At 36.6% G+C, this 19,730-nt stretch overlaps 1 protein-coding gene across 4 annotated transcripts in view; it reads left to right on the top strand.

Moving 5' to 3' along the window:
• Nucleotides 1–271: 271 nt before the first annotated feature.
• The window catches only part of LOC309498986 (uncharacterized protein), a 34,907-nt gene continuing 15,448 nt past the window's right edge, over nucleotides 272–19,730 (top strand). For 3 of the 4 annotated variants that reach the window (XM_082169981.1, XM_082169979.1, XM_082169982.1), the window contains exons 1-2: nucleotides 272–360; nucleotides 6,258–6,448. In XM_082169981.1, the coding sequence (XP_082026107.1) occupies nucleotides 6,391–6,448 (58 nt within the window). In that variant the 5' untranslated portion in view covers nucleotides 272–360; nucleotides 6,258–6,390. Of the gene's footprint in view, nucleotides 361–4,075; nucleotides 6,449–19,730 lie in introns of those variants that run through there. The other variant, XM_082169980.1, reaches the window with a different exon arrangement.

Raw genomic sequence — 19,730 nt, 5'->3', positions numbered from 1 at the left:
TGAAGAAGTACAATGTAATTGATGTATAGTTAAATATCTTACCCTCGTGTTCTTTCTGTCTATCTGTTTTTTTTTTTTTGTCTTTTATTTTTCAGCTTTCAGCTAATCACCATTGACTCTTATTTTCTCATTTATGACATTGAACACATTGTTAATACATTTTGTATACAAAGTTGTATATCATAAACATGTCATCTCTGTACTTTTTGAAATAAAAAGTGCTTTCTTCCTCATTATCATGCATCACATTAAAAAAAGGAGTAAAATGAGACTCTGATCCAAAACTCACAACAGATAGATGGCGCTCGAGCCGCCAATAAAGAAGAAGAAGTAGAAGAAGAAGAAGAAGAGTCTTCTGAGGTGAGGAGAGTAACGTTAGTTCACGGTATTTCTCATATTTACACAACCATCACACACACTTTATACAGTTTGATTTACTTAAGCGACAGACTAATTTCTGTATTGTTTTCATCGATCACAGCGATACTTGTGCGTCTTTTCTGGCGTCTTCCTACTGAAATAAACATTTAGTGCAGCAGCAGCGAGCATGAGGAGAATATGTTCGAGTTCTTTCAGACCTGGAGTGCGTTTCCCGAAAGCATCGTTATCCAACTATGATCGCAATGTCCATTGAACTCTATTGGTAACGACGGAACTTGCGACCATAGTTGGCCAACGATGCTTTCGGGAAACGCACCCCTGAGCGATTTTGTGTTCGTTTGTGTGATTGTCTCGATGTTTGGAGTAAGAACTGATACTGAATGTCAAGAGTTAAAGTTTGAGATCTTTGAGAGGAATTGAGGAGCTTATACCGATGAATTGATTTGATGAGTTTTTTTTAGGATCATTGTCAGTTTTGAATAACATTATTGCAATGATTGTAATTACTAGAAAATCAAAATATATTTTAGATATTAGCATTATGCTGTTGTAGTTATTTAGATGAGGTGGTTAATTATGTTTGGTTTGTTTATATATGTGTCATATGGTGAGAAGCAACTGTATTTTCTTTCAATAGAGCAGTTTAACAGGCTTTTATCATGTATCCTGACTCAAATAATGTGTTTCTAACAGCAAACACTCAGAATAAAGTGAGATGATCTGCTGATGATCCTGAATGGCTTGTTGAATGAGTGTTGATAGTCTGAGGCTCATCAATTAACAGATCTGCTGAAAACACTCTTTATTTCATGACAATAGTTCTGGTTTTCACCTCATTTATTATGCAATGTCTTCAGATCTCCTGTAAATTGACACTTGAAGCTCATTTCATTGGTGTCAACAGACTATTTGTTGCTCACAAATATACGTTTATTCTGTGTCCATACTTTCAACTGTTTTTTTCTTTTTCTGACCATTGTTAATATTTGGAAGACATTATGATGTTTATGGGTCAATGACAAAGGATTTTCGACAGGCCAATTTTAAAATACAAAATTATTATTTTTTTTAAATACCAGTTGCAATTATTCGAACATTAAGGATTTTGTGTACACATAAATTCATATAAAAAATTTAATTTAAGTGATTTTTAGTGTTTTTTCATCTAGATGAATTGTCCGTAGCCTTAAAGGGTTAGTTCACCCAAAAATGAAAATTATGTCATTAATGACTCACCCTCATGTTGTTCCAAGCCTGTAAGACCTCCGTTCATCTTCGGAACACAGTTTAAGATATTTTAGATTTAGTCCGAGAGCTTTCTGTTCCTCCATTAAAGTCAATGGACGGCATACTGTCCATGTCCAGAAAGGCAATACAGACATCATCAAAGTAGTCCATGTGACATCAGTGGCTCAATCTTAAGTTTATCAAGTGATGAGAGTACTTTTAGTGCGCAAAAAGTAAACAAAAATAACGACTTTATTCCACTATTCATTTCCTTCTCTCTGGGCCTCGAATGAGTTCACGTAGTGTAATAGCGCAGTGCGTCTTTGTTGCACGTCACCACGTAGGCTCACTATTGGCCGACGCTGGTCATGTGTGATGCGTGTGACGTACAACACAGACACGCAGCGCAAAAACACTACGTGAACTCACTTGAGGCCCAGAGAGAAGGAAATGAATAGTGGAATAAAGTCGTTATTTTTGTTTACTTTTTGCGCACCAAAAAGTATTCTCGTCGCTTGATAAACTTAAGATTGAACCACTGATGTCACATGGACTACTTTGATGATGTCTGTATTGCCTTTCTGGACATGGACAGTATGCCGTCCATTGACTTTAATGGAGGAGCAGAAAGCTCTCGGACTAAATCTAAAATATCTTAAACTGTGTTCCGAAGATGAACGGAGGTCTTACGGGCTTGGAACGACATGAGGGTGAGTCATTAATAACATAATTTTCATTTTTGGGTGAACTAACCCTTTAAAACTGTCATGTGGTGCGACCGTGATTTATCTTAAAAATGAATTAAAGCTGCAGTAGGGAACTTTTAGAAAACGTTGACTTAGCCTGAAAATTTGAACAAGCACAGCTAACAGGTCACTCCCCCTCGCTCTCTGCTGCGCTACAGCCCTCCCTCCACAGCTCCTCCCCCACGACGGAGCCTGCCGTGAACGCGTAGGCTAGTAAACAGGGCCACTGATGACTGCGGATAAACAGTTATCGCACATTCACTGGTAGGGACGAAACATCAACAATATGCTTTACATTGACTATGGCCTGCCCATACTTTGACTACAAACTTGGTCCTCAAATCATATACGTATTTTGCAATACATGTAATGTAACTTCATAACGTTGCACTCTTTCTATAAGTTATAAATAGCTAGCAAGATAATATAATGGTAACGTTACAGTATGTAAGTAATTATTCTAGCGATGTGTAATGCTAAATAAGGTTTGCTAGTACATTATTTCAGCAACATGACAAGCCAGTGAATTAGCAGGTTTAAATTGTTGCTTAACACACTGCGTGACATTTTATCTGTATGTTATGCGGCTAGAGTTTTGACACTGAGTCAATGGGCTCCGACGGGCTTGTTTATCGTCATCGGTCTTTTTCTGTTTACCTGTCTTTGTTGCATGAACTGGTGCCACTCGAGAAATTGGCAGTTTTGGTTGTTTGTCCGCCATTAGCACAGCTGCGCGGCACACCGGCTATCTTGATTTTGAACGACGGTGCGCGCTGTGCGAGACAGGGGGGTGATCAGCGCGTACACGAGCTTGACTGACACTGTTAAGACACTCCTCCTGGCTCTGATTGGTTGTTTTTTACCGGGAGCGGTGTATTTCTGCAAATGGCAATAGGACCACTGGGAGGAGCCAGAGGAGCTTGATTTTTTTCACAGATTATCTGTCTCATATTCTACTGTCAGGACATAATGACAGTTTTAACAAATAGGTAAAAAATACATTTTTACAAAAGTTACCAACTGCAGCTTTAATTTCCTTAACATGCTTAAATGTCTTTTTACAAGTTCTTAGTAATTAAAGTGTTTAGAAACCAAATATTTGCATTTCTTTTGAGTTTTTGTAAATAATGATCTAATTTTTTTGGTTCTAAAATTTCTAAGTTGGCTTCTTAAATCTAGTTAACAGACTTATTTTTCCTGTAAATCACATAAAACTGATACAAATGTTTAAAAAATATCATTCACTAAAGCAGACTGTATCAGTGATTCATATTTCAGCCACAGAAATAAAATATTTTATTTAAAATTTAATACAGTGATTGCTTTTATCGCTCCAAATGACACGAAGCCCTTATAAAGTTAAAAATCTATTTAAAGAGATCAATGAACAATACATTTTATACAAAAAAATAAATAAAATAGATTTAAACCAGATTTTAGACAAATTTCACAGAATTTTCCTGAAGACAAACATTTTCAATTTATTTAATTTTTTTAATCACATAAACACAAGTGCACCATTTCATTTAACTTGACTTAGAATTTCTTTGTAACAAATAATAATGTTATAGATATATATAAGTATTGTATCCAGGTAACATTTGGGGTCAATATTTTTTTATTTTTTTATTAATTAATACTTTTATTAATCAAGGACACATTCAATTGATAAAAAATGACAGTAAAGATATTTAGGCTATAATGTTACGAAAGATTCTATTTCAAATAAATGCTGTTCTTTTGAAATTTCTATTCATCAAATAATCCTGACATATAAAATGTATCACAGTTTCCACAAAAATATGAACATTGATAATAATCAGAAATGTTTCTTGAGCAGCAAATCATAATATGTGACCTTAGATCACAAAACCAGTCACAAGTCGCACGGGTATATTTGTGGCAATAGCCAACAATACATTGTATGGGTCAAAATTATGGATTTTTCTTTTATTCCAAAAATCATTAGGATATTAACTAAAGATCATGTTTAAAAATTTGTAAATGTCCTACCGTAAATATATAAAACATTTATGTTTGTGAGTGAATGCAGCACAATCGCGGACATAAATGGACAACTTTAAAGGTAATTTTCTCTGTTTCGATTTTTTTGCAACTTCAGATTCCAGATTTTCAGTTGTATCGGCCAAATATTGTTCTTTCTTAAGAAATCATACATCAATGGAAAGCTTATTTATTCAGCTTTCATATGATGTATAAATATCAATTTTTAAAAAATTGACCCATGTGGTTTTGTGGTCCAGGGTTACATATTAGAATGATTTCTGAAGGATCATGTGACACTGAAGACTGGATTAACGATGCTGAAAATTCAGCTTTGATCACAGGAATAAATTACAGTTTACTATATATTCACATAGAAAACAGATATTTTAAACTGTAATAATATTTCCCTCACACCGCTCCGCTCCGCTCTTGCTGCAGGGTCAGAATTTTTTCGCTTGGCAGTGGCATCTGGTAAAATTTATTAAAATAGTTTAAAATAAATAAGCAATAATAAATACATTACTAATTAATGCATAATTACTAAACTGAAATTACATGCTCTATTTTTATTATTTTTTATTTTTGCATTTTTCTCATATTGTACAAAAGGTAAACATAAACTGTCTGAAATCTATAAAAAATATCCAAAATTGCATAAAAATCTATTCCAAATGATACTAAATTAAAGTACTTTTTGTATATAAACCGTCAATTGAATATAAAAGCATAAAACTGCCAATCTAGGACATATATCCATCATGGAAAACAGTCTGCAGTGGTCGCACCACATGATATTTGGTCGCACCACATGATATTTTCAAATTCAGTCAAAATTTACAGGCACAGAATTGGCCACCTAAACAAAACAAGCTAGCTTCCCAAAAAAGGTCACTATGAAATTTATAATAGAAATAATATGTAGAAATAACTTTAATATTATTATTTTTTTAGGTCATGCCACATGACATCCAAATGTAGTAACAACAAACCAAGCATTACAAAGGTTTATTTTTTTTTTCCAATTTGAGAGAATTACAAATCTGCTTGCTGCTTCCATGGGTCCTTGGTAAATTAGTATATGATGTAACTTCCTAGATTTCAGCATTAAAGCCCCAAAATGGTAGTTCCTTGATGGTCGCACCACATGATATTTAATTTAACGGACATCATCGGACAAAGTTTGTTTGTATATTATGATGGAAATATAAATACAAATGCTTTAAATTTTTTTACAGGATTACAAAACATTTTGGAAATTATGTCCAAATAGTGCAGAACATTTTTTTGACTAAATTTAGAGTAATTTCAAATACGTTTTCAAAACAGAAGTTATGGCCGGACGGTCGCACCACATGATGTTTTGACACTTTAAATAACTAAAAAAATGACAAATAACTAAAGGTTTTTGAAAAGTTAAAGTGAGTACATACATGGGAGAGGTACTACAAATATACAGTATCTTTTTCAGAAAAAATGCGAACGGACAGAAAATTTAGGTGTCACGTCATTGACCCACATATTCTTTATCATTTCTATGTTTCTGTCTATATTGTAATGTAAAAAGCAGGAGAGTGTTGTGGTTTAGCCATAACATAAGATATACATATCAGTTACTTTACTTCAGACAGACATAATGCTTAGATGTGATATTTGAGTCTTTTTTGAGTCAAGTTTGAGTCAAGTTTTTTTTAGCTTTCCTGTAGCTCAGTGGTGAGAGCATTGCGTTAACAACGCAAGGTTGTGGGTTCGATCCAAGGGGTTTGCACATACCTATGTATAAATGTATAGGATAATGCAATGTAAGTCGCTTTGGATAAAAGCGTCTGCCAAATGCATAAATGTAAAATTTAGTATAAAAACAAATTCAGGAACTGATATTATTTTTTATTTTGTCAGATCAGCTCCTCCCACAGCAATTCTCCAATAAATGCTGTAAATTCCCATCAGCTACAAGTGAAGACGAGCATCAGCGCATCAGGAAGAGCTGAAATCTGCAAAGACTGAGTTTATTAAAGAGGACAGTGAGAACATGAGTGATCCAGAACCCTGCAGAATGAAACACACTGAAGATCCTGAAGAACAAAGAGGTTGGTGTTTATTCTTCATTCATGATGCTGAAGAACATTCATGTTAGAAACATTCAAGCATCTATGCAACTTTCATGAAGTAAAAATCACTAAAAGCATTCCTTCCGCTGGTAAAAATTGTCCCTGACCGTAAACAGCAACAGAAGTTACATACATTATTTCGCCAATAGATGGCGGCAAAGACTGTCTTATAAATGAGTCAGTCGGTAGAGAAGACTTTTATATTGAAAAGACTCAAACTTGTTTTCACGGAGAAGGAAGACGCAACTGACAGATGACCAGGGCTGAGTCCCAATTCGCCTACTTATACTATGACCTAAAAGTATGTACCTTTTTTGTGATGAAAAAGAACATACTTTTGAGTGTGTAGCAAAAGAGTATGCACGTTCTGGGACATACTTCGATGACGTCATGCAACGTAAACGAGAACGTGGTTGCCTAGTTACGCACACCGCGACTGTTAACAGAACATTTAACATTTCATTCATTCTTATATATCCAATATAATTTTATTTACTATTCCCATCTTTTTTCCACAATACATTTGCAATGTGTTTACCAAATTGAGGAGAAGCAGGGCGTCGTCGTAGATCAACCAAACGCAGGTCGTTTGTGAGGCGGCTGGTTCTGACGTTCATGTGCAAATGTGTGTAACGAAAGCTACTTATTTTCTGAGTTAAAATATTTAAAGTTTATAGTGTAACTATTGTTTAACGTATTTTATACTTAATCTTATACTTATGTATAATTCTTAAAAATACCCTGATTAAAATGAACCATGCTTTTACTATAGTAAAAGTGTAGTAACCATGTTTCTTTGCTTGGACTGATAAAGTTAACATTTGTACAGCCACAGTATTACTACAAATAAGTCGGACAGAAACATCAAAAGAAATACATCAAAAAGACACTTGCATGACACTGTACTAGAGCCTTTTTATTTATTGTTTTATAGCCTGCAATGAGGCGCTCAGTAACGTTATCTTCATCGGACCCTACAAGATAAACACGGTACTTTTTTGGCACAACATAAACCCATTAATATTACGAGACGACAAAATATAACTTTAATTAGGGTTAAACATTTGAATTGTTACACTTAAAAACTGAGGGCGCATCTCCGCTGCTGCATCCGACTGCCATGTTTACATCACCATCATCACCGCAAAGCTCCTCCCTCCCGCACGCAATGGGTTGTGGGCAATATTAGCCATTAGAGTGTGCATTGATCTGCACTTCGAATTCTAACCGGAAATAGTAGACCATCCGGGTATCTTTGGAATACTCATTTCAACATACTACGATTTGGGACGTACTAATTCTAGTTTCGCATACTATTTAGGACGGATAGTATGCAAATTGGGACTCAGCACAGGGCTTAATTTGAGCCGGAACACGCTGGAACATGTTCCGTCACCTCCGACGTTGGATCCGGAACCTTTTTTATTGGATCCGGCACCTCCTGTGTCACTATGGAAAATTAATTGCCTAAATTAAAAAAATAAAATTAGCCTACTGTTTGTGTAGTGTTCAATGTTGTTATTTGTCTGGTTAGTCTTTATTCCCCATTGAAGTTCTACAAAAATCTTGTGTTTTGAGATTGCTGTTAGCCTCGATGTCAAAAATGACGTCAAATGTCGATGAAATGTCAAAAAGATAGTAAAGTTTGCTTAACTTTTTCAAATACGCTGGCTAGTCAGATCCCAAACAAGCAAAAATCGTTTCCGCTGATCAAGAATGTGGAGACGGTGGACACAGCAGTAGTATCGACATAATATCTTGTTATTTCGACATAATAAGGGGACATTCTTATTAACCCTCTGGAGTCTGAGCGTTTTTTTGGGCCCTGGGGGTGTTCTGACATGCTCTGACATTTGTGCTTTTTTCAGTTGCTTATAAACATATTAATGGCAAAGGTGTAAATTCACTCTATATAGCACAAACAGGGCTACAATAATATGTGAGCCACATGTATGTACATGTTTTCATTTTTGAGAGAATAATGTTTATGCGTGGTTATCGAAAAAACTAAAAATTAAAGTTTTTGAAATAAGGCCACAAAACACATACTAAATATGTGGCAATAAGACTTTTGACTAATGGATGTCGTCGCCTATAGTTTTTTCTTCAAAATTATGTGAAAATAGTCTTGCTTTATCGTTCACATAAAACCATACATTGATTTAAATTGATGTAAAACAGGTTTTGCTTGGAAAGCCAATATGCGAGGGGGCGTGAACGAGGAGTGGTTTACACCTTAGAATACACCCACTCTGCATAATTAGCCATTCACTCAGGTGTGACACTGACTGAGCCACAATGCAATGACAAAAGATATATTTAGAAGAAGACTTATATTGACCATTTAAGATTTTGCTTACATCTATCTTGTAAATATGTTTTGCTATTTTATTAAAACGGTTACAATTACAACAATAATTACAATTTCAACAATATTTCAAGTGTACTCTTTCTTTGTAAAAAAAATGATTAGGCCTATAGGCCTACATTTTATCTATGTATTCATTAGTTTGAATATAACCAACATTGGCACAGCTAACATCTTAGTTGATGACTTTATTTTTGACAAAAATAGTATTTTATATATAGAAATTGCTAAACAAAAGCTTATTTGATGTGGCAGTATATTCTACAGTAAAAACTGTACCCAAATCTAGTCAACAAAATGTTGTCTTTCATATTTCGTCTGACTAACGTTGTTTTCATGAAATATTAGGGCATATTGTTAATTTGCAGTTTAATACGTTGCTTATACAAATAGCCTACATTTTATTTCAACATTCAGTCGATTTTTTACTCATCTCAGTATAGCAATGCAGTTTGCTAAAACATCATCATTCATTCACACACGCGATTTAAATTTAAACTGTCTTTGCCAGCTGTGGTAAACAGCGCGCATCTCTGCCGTTTATTCATTCATAAACAGAAACCCACGTGAAGAAATTCACGTGAGAAGGAAAAAACTTACTAGTATTCCTCAGCTCGCTCCTCGATATACCCGCACTTCTGAGGGACATTTTCCATTAGTATTATTCCTCACAGCGCTGCAAGACGGTGTAAACAATGATCTAAATAAACTTGTGTGTTTTCTCGAGCTGATGGGGGCGTTCACAGGATTGCCTCAGCCATTTGCGTTTGAATAGCGCGCGCTCTCCGTGGGCGGGGCCGATTATAACGTAATGAGATGAGATGAGCTCGACTGGAATCGCTCTCTTTTAATACAGATTTCACAAGATGAGAATATTAGCTTTTTATATAAATTACTTCATTTAAAAGAAGAGAATTCAAGCTTCATGCCTGTGTGCCTGTATGTCTGTTTGACTGAGTATTCGCTGAGTTATTGTTAATTTTCGGACGCGTTTCAGAATGGACTTCACTGGCAGAGAGAAGGCAGAACTCGCTTCGTGTTTATTTTTCTTTATTTGGCAAAAAGCACAACACTTTGTTTTTATTGTGAGTATACACAAAAATAATACACATTTAACAGAATCGATTGATGTATGAAACTCCTATGGAAAATCAAAGTCAACAGAGTATTTATGAGTTTCTTTTACACTAATAAAAAAAAAAGCGAGCTGGTATCGCCGGCGATACCGTAGACCTCAGGGGGTTAAGGCGAGACACGGCAGGCAAAAACATCAATTTTTTATGCAGTGGTCAGTTTTGAGATTTTGGGCTAGTTTACTCCTTCAATATGTGTTCTTTCAAGCTGCCATAAAGAAAACGTTGAAAATATACATTAAGATGTTTATTTTATTACATTTTGTTTACTTGCGGCAGTAAGTTTCTCCCGAATTTACCAGGAAGTTTGCATTCAAACGCGACACGTCTGTTTACTGAAGTCTGTCATGACCGGTATCATTGTGAAGCTCTGAGTCTCTTGCACAACGCTACAGGGCTCCAAACAAAAAAATCAATTAAGGAGCCATTGGCTCCTATAGGGGAAAAAAACAGGCGCCAAATAATTTTTTTAAGAGCAACATAACAATGCACTTACTTTTAGTCACCCTGTTGTTTGCATGTCTCTCCTCTTCTTACAGTTTCAGCATTTTCATCTTGTGAATGTTCTGGGAACTGAAGCTTATTTGGGAACTGAAGCTTATTTGGGAACTGAATGTCACTTCTGACTTATGAACTATATACAGTCCAATTAATTTTTTTACGCAGAATCTGAGCCAGTGTCACTGCCACTGACCATGATTATGTCCATATCACTTGGCCACTGAGTGTAGTTTGGCCGTCTCCTCTTCTTTTTTGCAGAAAGCCAGCGTTTGACACATGGTTCAGGATCAAACTGTTCAAGTGATGGGCCTTCAGTGCTGATCCTGATCAAATCTTCCAAGGTTGACACATGGAGTGAATTGCGTACTTTAGATTTTATCCTGTTTTGAGCTGAAAAGCCATGTTCACACTGAGCAGCCGAAAATTGGTAGGACAAGCATTATCTCAACTAGATGCAAAACATTCTGGAAATCTGTGCAGTAGGGCTCTTTTGTTAGTAGGACTTCCCACAAGCTGCAATAGGATTTATCTGAAAACTGTCCTTTAACAAGGGTTTTCAACAATCTCCATTCTGCCTGTACAGCAGTGATGTCACATCCATTTTTCAGCAAGATGTCTTGATACCATTTCAGCAGTGTGTCAATTTCATTTACCCCAAAAGTGTAGATGTCGTTTGGCCAAGAATCATGACAAAAGATTGAGAAGCACTGAATGATCTCTGTCCCTTGAATGTTTTTGTGCCGTGTGTTGTCTCTCATTATTTCAAACCTCCTTTCAAGCTCCTTAACTGTAATGTCTACAGTTTCATCAATGAGGTGGTTTAGTTCTTCGCTGAAACCTTGGAGATCACATCCTTTCAGCTGTATGTTTTGAAAGGAAATGCCCACGTAGTCAGATGAGGCTGCTTTTTTCTGCCTTCTGGTCTGTTTTTCTCTTTGGGCTTTGTCCTGCTGCACCACATTTTCATGCTGAGGAACTGAATTTAAGTTTGTGTGACTGAGAAATTCCTCCAACTTTCCATTTCTCACTGGTTTGTCCTTCATTCCCTTGATTGTACAAACACAGGAATCAATAGCTGCTTTAGCCTGAGGTAGAATAAGCGAGTTCTTCTGAAGCACAAGACTCAGCTTTGAGATTTCTACAAACAGGTCATGGAGAAAGTGACAAAACCCCACAAAAGGCAACTTTTCCATTTGTTGTGAGATGTGTTTTGCTCTTCCTGTTATTTCAGTGTTTTTGGATGAGGCAGCAAGGTGTTGCATGTGGAAGTGCACAGCTGTATATTGGCCCTGGTCTGTAGTCTGATCAGATGCAAGAAAAACAGAAAGGGCTCTGTAAATGTGAGGCAGCCAGCGCTGGGTCTTCACAGCAGAAGGTGTTCGTATGGCACAGCCTAACTCCATGCCAATGGCTTTCAACTCACGCTTGCTTTTGGGGCTAAAATGGTATGTTTTCCATATTAGCTGTAGCAAGTCATAGACATTTTGAATCATTGGAACAGACTTCTGAACATCCAGCATGGCTAATTCCAGTCTGTGTGGCATACAGTGGAAGGAAAGAATGTGCTGTCCTATTTCTTCTCTTAAGAGAGCACCTACTCCTCCTCGAGCACCCATGTTAACGGCAGCCCCATCTGCTCCAAATGCAGTAATCTTCTTCTGCCACCAATCACGATCAGTTTGTTTAGCATCACTAAACAAGCATTTTATTTGATCTAATACTCCATGTGCATGGCAGTGTTCAAGCTCAGTTAAACCAATAAACCTGTTCACTGCCACACCTGCAGAAATGTGCCTGCAGTATGCAATAACGTTGTCTTTCCCAGAAACGTCTGTGCCACAGTCAGTGATAATGGAGATGTAATTAGCTGTCTGTGTGTCTGTCAGTGCTTGTTCTTTGAGCTCATCTGCAATGCATCCTACAAACTCAGCACAAGATGTGTCGTTATCATACGTTTTGCTCACATCAAGTCCGTTTTTTTCTCATTAATAATATCTGTGAACTAAATTTATTGAACGGCAGCTCTTCCCGTGCGATCATATAGGCTGTGTTAAATTTCATTTTTAACTCCCTCCATTCCTTCTCGTCCCGCAGCTCGCATGCACGAGAAACTGCACGTGCTAACGGTGTAGTCTGTGGAGCATTCTTCGCGATTATGTGATCACGTGCATTTTTATGCTTGTTACTGTCCCCGTGTTTTCTCACAGTCTCTTTTTTGAAATGGTTAGTTCCTGCAATGAACTCAGTTTTCCCCGCTATTTCTTTGCCCGCTCTTGAACAAAAGTCACAAAACATTTTTTGTGTCTCGTGATCATACCTCAGCCAAGAAAACTCCTGAATCCAGGACGTTTTGAAATGTCTTTTGGCACGGTGTTCATTGACTGATGCGGAAAGATGAATCCCTGTGTCTGTGTCTCTGGCGTTCTCTAGCGCGCTCGTGCTGGCACAGCTGCTGGAGCCTGCTTTTTTGTTAGCAGGAGTGTCATCCGTGCTGGTGATTGACAGAGATGAGGATTGCTTGAAGAAGTCAGATATTTTTCGCTTTGACATTTTTTTCTGGTGCGGAAAGGTGACATTTGCTTTACCCGTTCATATTGTGGCGCTTTCACTCAGTGACGTTCACACAAAGCATCTCATTTCATGACGTTAACAAAACAAATGAAGCGATAGGCTACTGGTTATAAAACATGCACGTAGGATGCAAATTTTACAATCAAAGGGAGTAAATTTGTATTGTCGCCAGGGCTTAAAAACGAAAAAAAAAAATTCAATCGGTTCACTCCGAGCAGAATCGATATTTTAACGTTTCCGTTTTTGTGTTCCTCGTTAAACATTACCGTTCCGAAACCGGTTTGATTAAATAAAATACCGGTTAATAACGTTATTTTAATTTAGCCTATACTTTAAACAAATATGTATAAATAAGACTAATTTTCACTCAAAAATAAGATAACACATGATAATTAAACTTGAACATTTATTTCATAACATTGTTAAAACCACAACAGAAATACCTGTATTAATTACAAAGCATAAACAGCTGGAAAAATATTGACCTGTTTTACTGGACCGTTAGACAATCGAAATTGGCACTCTTATGCCTAATTCTTTTCAGAAGAGTCATACAATTATTTGTACTTTTTTTTTTTTTTGCAACACGAATTGTTTTAGAAATTACATGAATAAAAATTATATAAACTGGACAATCATTGCTCTTTTAATGCACCGTCAACTGCTAATTTCAAAGCAAACACTGCGCAACACATCCTTATATCACATAACCATTTTCAGTCTGCTAATAAGATCATTTAATACAATAACATTGTAAAACTTGTAAAAAATGTCTACTATTTTTAATACAAAGCATTAAAAGTCTATAAAGAAAACATTGACCTGTCCTGTTTTTGGCTACCTGAAAGACTATAGAAAAAATGTGCGATAGTTGCTAGTACTTATGCGAAATCCATAAACTATTTGAGCTTAAAGTCCGTACTGCTTGTTTAACGTACGAAAAGAATGTCCTCCAATACCTGTGCATTCATTGAAGTTTCCCCTCAGTGGGGAAAGAATGTACTTGAAAGAATGTACTCCGCTCTGGTAGTGCAATTACAGAATAGCAAGTTTGTACAAATTTCGTATAGCTATCTTCACGTTTCTAAGCATGTTTTAACTTTAACATACCTCTGAACATTGGATGGGTAGCCTACTGTGGGTTATTTAAGACAAATCTTATCGTGCCGAAGAGATTGTCTGCCGATGACTGCTGCGCGGGCGGGTATTTCACTCACGCTTAATGCGTCAATGTCACATGCTGAACTACTAAATACATGATTGGTCAATGGCAAATTAAAATATTAAAGAGAACGATAAAATAACGTTATTAACCGGTTAATAGTCATTTGAAATAAACGTTTCTGTTCAGAACGATTAAAATTTATTTTGTTTTAGTTTTCGTTTTTGTTCCTGTTAAAATTTCGTTCGTTTCCGGTTTTCGTTTTCGTTCCTTGAACCGGTTCAGAGCCCTGATTGTCGCCAATGGCGACCTTGACAGAAATTTCACTCGCAAATAAATATATTTGGTCGCAAATGCGACCATTTTTGTCGCAGTTTGGAGCCCTGCGCTATGTAACCCAAATATGGGCATTTCCTTTCTAACAGTAACCAATCGTGAATGTCCAAAGGGGGATTTAAAGTTAACGACGATTTCTCATTTAGAGCTATTTAAATCTTTAACTGCCGTTTTCTCAAATTATTTTTTTGCGTTTTTTTGTCATTCTCCAGTACAAACTTCTCAGCCTATGTAGCACCTGTGTACACCAAACTTTCCAGGTATACACTTAGCAGTATTCTGAAGATATTTTCAGAGGGATTTGTTAATAAATCATTCCTGTCCTGATTTATGTGACATTTTAATTTAAAAAATATGGCGAAAATCTATTTTTTATAGCTATGGACAGTATATTTAGATTTCCTAGGTAATGAAAGCATATATCCTGAAATCCCTCTGAGTTTTTATTTTCATCTTGTGTGTAAACAAAATGAAAAAAGAATTTTACACCTGGCTTTATCATATGTTCAGATCTATCTACCGAAAATATATGCAAAATCGTGCATATTTAATTAGATAATGCCTAATTTGCATAATTAAACATACAAATTTCTAAAACTTGTAATACATTTTTTTTTTATATACTTGTGTAAGTAATCAACTGAGGAAGTTTCATGTTTCAGTCTGTGAAACAAGTGCGACAGAGAAAGGGACGGCAGAGCAGCTTGTATATAATTTTTTCAAGGTTTCTGACTTATCTAAAGAAGGGAAGATTCCCTAGCTCATGGTCTCATCTTTTGCTGAGCTTATGCCTACAAGCTCACAAGTTCTAAATTGGACGACCTCTATCCCTTGGGGTCAGAGGTCTCTCTTTGATCTGCCACCTCCTTGCTGTCCCACCTGTTATCCAGTTTAAAAACACACTCACACATTGAGTCAACTAAAGCTGAGATCACGTACTGTCCAGCAAAGGTCATTTCAATGTCTTACTAAAAGCAATAAAAATCAATACTGTAAATCTATGAAAATCAAAATTTTCCATTACAATAGTAATTTTCCACATATATACAGATAGACTGAAGCATATCTCCATAGCTTATGCATCTGACACTTGGACACTGAAGTCAGGCACGTCATGACCTTCCAGGTCGCAGATTTGGGTTGCTAGGCGCCAACATGTCTCGAACAACAACTCAGTCAATCTCCAATAATGCCAGTGGTTCCTTAACCTGTAAGCAAGAAGACTAACACACACACCGACACACAGCTTTTCCAAGGTTGGATTTGGCCAGGCTCTAACTATAAACAGGAGTCTTGTCTCAAAACATCAAGATAACAAGTTCTTTCTCTCAAGGATAGGACACTTTAGTCTAAATGGAAAGTAAGGCTTTAACTGAGAAATGGTCCCTTAAACCAGGGGTTCCCAAACTTTTTAGTCCGCGACCCCCATGCCCCGTGACCCCGCACCTCCCCCACCCCACCTCAACAACCCCTCCCATCGTGTGAAATGTACAGCAAATCGATAGCACACAAAGTTATATTTTAATGTTCTACGTGCAAAATCAGTGTTACAATTTTGCATGAGCCGCTCGATATCCACCTGTTCTCTCTCGAAAAGTAACTGTGCAACTATGTTGGGTTGAACTCGTTCATTGTTCTGCCATCAGGAACCAGTCGCGCAGGTCTGAGCGGCTCACACACACACGCTCATGCTAATCCGACGGTCAACGTGTCAGAAACACTAATTACTCGGTAAAGCATTTCTGTGTCATGCTGAATAATTCTTCCTCATTTCTCTCAGCATCACACATATAATGCAATATCAATGTCAGGTTTACACATTAAAACGATGCCCTTCATTTACAACAAACATGTCATAATGTCACAGTATCTTGAAGCTACCTGTGTTTGTTTCTTGCGGCTCACCCTCACTGACCTCCGCTGCCCTCTCGGATGTTCCCTCCGCAACTGCAGTCTTCGCACCATCAACCTCATCTGTGGCACATGTGACTTTTCTCCGCCTCTCGGTTTTTCTGTTGTGGATATTAACCACCGTTTCATTTTAAAGCAGGTTTTATTTGTTTGCAGCCTCCAAACACCTTTAGCTTTAGCAAACAACAGCGGGACACGTTGTGTTGCTGCGCGTGATGTACGTAACTTGATTGTGATTGACGCTGACGTAATCTCGTAATGTCTGGGACAAAATTACAAATTGAATTAAAATCTATATATTATATATATATTTTTTTTTTAGCAGACTTTTCTGCAAACACCATTTAACAAGTACTGAATTAAATTAATTGCAACAAAAATAATGCGCTGGGGTCCCCTTAAACTATAGACTTCAATGACCCCTATGTGTTTTAACATGTTGAAGACCTTTCTCAAACACAAAACATTTCCTTTTTTCAGTTCTTGAAGAAGAGTTAAATGAGCAAACATTGTTACTTCATTCAAATATCAACTACAGACATTAAAGAATACATGAAAATAAAATTTCAGTGATCACACTGGTAACTTCTATAACGAAGTAAAATCCTCACAGAAGTCATTCAACTCATTTGATATTTAGAAGGAAAAAATATTGATTAATACCTTGACTATAACCACTCATTACATATACAGTGAGGAAAATAAGTATTTGAACACCCTGCTATTTTGCAAGTTCTCCCACTTAGAAATCATGGAGGGGTCTGAAATTGTCATCGTAGGTGCATGTCTACTGTGAGAGACATAATCGGAAAAAAATAAATCCAGAAATCACAATGTATGATTTTTTAACTATTTATTTGTATGATACAGCTGCAAATAAGTATTTGAACACCTGAGAAAATCAATGTTAATATTTGGTACAGTAGCCTTTGTTTGCAATTACGGAGGTCAAACGTTTCCTGTAGTTTTTCACCAGGTTTGCACACACAGGAGGGATTTTGGCCCACTCCTCCACACAGATCTTCTCTAGATCAGTCAGGTTTCTGGGCTGTCGCTGAGAAACACGGAGTTTGAGCTCCCTCCAAAGATTCTCTATTGGGTTTAGGTCTGGAGACTGGCTAGGCCACGCCAGAACCTTGATATGCTTCTTACAGAGCCACTCCTTGGTTATCCTGGCTGTGTGCTTCGGGTTGGAAGACCCAGCCTCGACTAGACATGTGCCGGTATTCGGTAATGCGATAAATCGCGGTAATGAATATGCACGATATTGTTATCGCGGGCACTTATTAACCTTTATTAACCTTTATTTACCCAGGTCAAACTGTTTGAGAACCACTTCTCATTTACAAACAAAATACCGTGAAAAAATAATACACGGTACTTCAAAATACCGTGAAAAATAATAGATCTGAATTTAGATTTTTAGAACGCGCATTATAGCTTATTTTCCATCAACCGCTTAAACAAACACTGCGTATATGCTGCACGAAACACGTGCGCACTCTGATGTAAAAAATGCATGTATAAGCATGCGGCCGGTGTGCACTTCTAGTCTAATGTAAACAGTCCTCACATGGAGAAGCAGCATGGTGGAAGGAGGAACGCCGCCTACATGACCGCCGCCGATCTATCCGGATCCATCCCGCTTCTAAAAGCAAGGTAAAAGAATCTGTTAATAAATGTGCCTTGTTTTTGTTATATAATTCATTGATTGTTCCACATCTGACCTATTGCATTGAAGCATGGGGAAGTGCAAATAAGACTTATATAGAACCAGTTTTTAAATTACAAAAACGTGCCATTCGCGTTGTAAATGGAAGTGAACATAGGGCCCACACAAATCCAATATTTATACAATTAAAACCCTTAAAATTCAATGATTTATTAGAATATAGCCTTCTAAAAATAATGTATAAAGCTCACCTGAAAACATTACCTGATAAATTGCAAAACAGATTCATCAAGAGAGTTAGTAGATTCAATTTAAGAGGAACTGAAGTATTTCAGAAAGTATTTCAGAGTTTAGAACAAAATCAAAGGAAAGATGTGTCTCAATACAAGGTGTCAGTCTGTGGAACAATCTAAATAGTGAAATTAAAACCTCAACATCGTTTTTTGTTTTCAAGGAGTGTGTAAAAGCATTACTAATAGAGAAATATAATGCTGCTATTTAGCAGGAAAATGTGATATTTGATTTATGACCTTGTATATGTGCTGCAAAGTAGACGTGTTGTAAGCGCACCTCTTTGGAATTGTAATTTAATTTATGTTGATAAGGGGCAGATATTATAAGTTTATCTTCTTTCTGCTCCTTTTCATTTCTTTCTCAAAAGAATGAAATAAAACATGAAATGAATGAAAAGCAGAGCTGCCAACTCGACGCATTCAGCTTGAGACTCTTCACACGCTCACGCCACACATCCGTTTTCTCACGCAGAGAAAATTCGCGGAGCAAAGAGGACACAAAGACCGTCAAACAAGACAGAGCAGGTTACTTTTGATATGAAACAGGAGAACAATTGTGTCACAGAACGTTACATTTAAACCATTTAATGACCAGCAGCATGTTAGATGACTAAAACAAATCGATAAAGAGGAGTATTTTGCTGAATATGTGCACTGCACTTTTTTACATATTTATTATATTTTTACTTGTGTCATTACATAATTGTTATTATAATGAAAACCACATTATATTTGATTTAATTAGTTATTTGTAACCTTTAATAATACCAGCTGATAGGGCTCATATATGGTTACATAGCATTATGTGAGATTTTTTTTTCATGAGAAAAAAATAACATGTGGGCTATCTACTGTAGCCTTCCTAATATTTATCCAAAATTAGTCAATATTGAATCAAGATTTAAATCAAATCCCAAGTATTGAATTGAAATCGTTAAATTTGTGTTAAGCAATACAAACAGTTAGCCTGGCTAACGTCAGACCTCTTTCTCTTTGAGACGTGGTCTGGAAACCACATGTTCATTTTCTCGTATTTGAGGCGTGGTTTACGAATGCCCAGAGCCGTTTATTGGGCGCTAGAAATGTCTATCAAATGCACCTGTACGTAGCTCATAGCCAATCGTTTCAATTATACCAGATGACGTATGTAGAGCGACAGTAGGGTTGGGTATTGGTTGGGTTTTATCCGATACCAGTACCTACTCGGTATTTTTCAAACGGTTCCGGTGCTTAAACGGTTCTTAAACCGGTACTTAAGAAAACGAAACTGCACACACTTTATCAAAAAAAATTATATCTGTGTGTGTTTTCTGA

The sequence above is a fragment of the Leuciscus leuciscus genome (genome assembly GCF_965113295.1).
Source record: "Leuciscus leuciscus genome assembly, chromosome: 1".
Lineage (NCBI taxonomy): Eukaryota > Metazoa > Chordata > Actinopteri > Cypriniformes > Leuciscidae > Leuciscus > Leuciscus leuciscus.
Note: the sequence above shows the minus strand (reverse complement) of the source record. Positions and strands in the feature narration are given on the sequence as shown.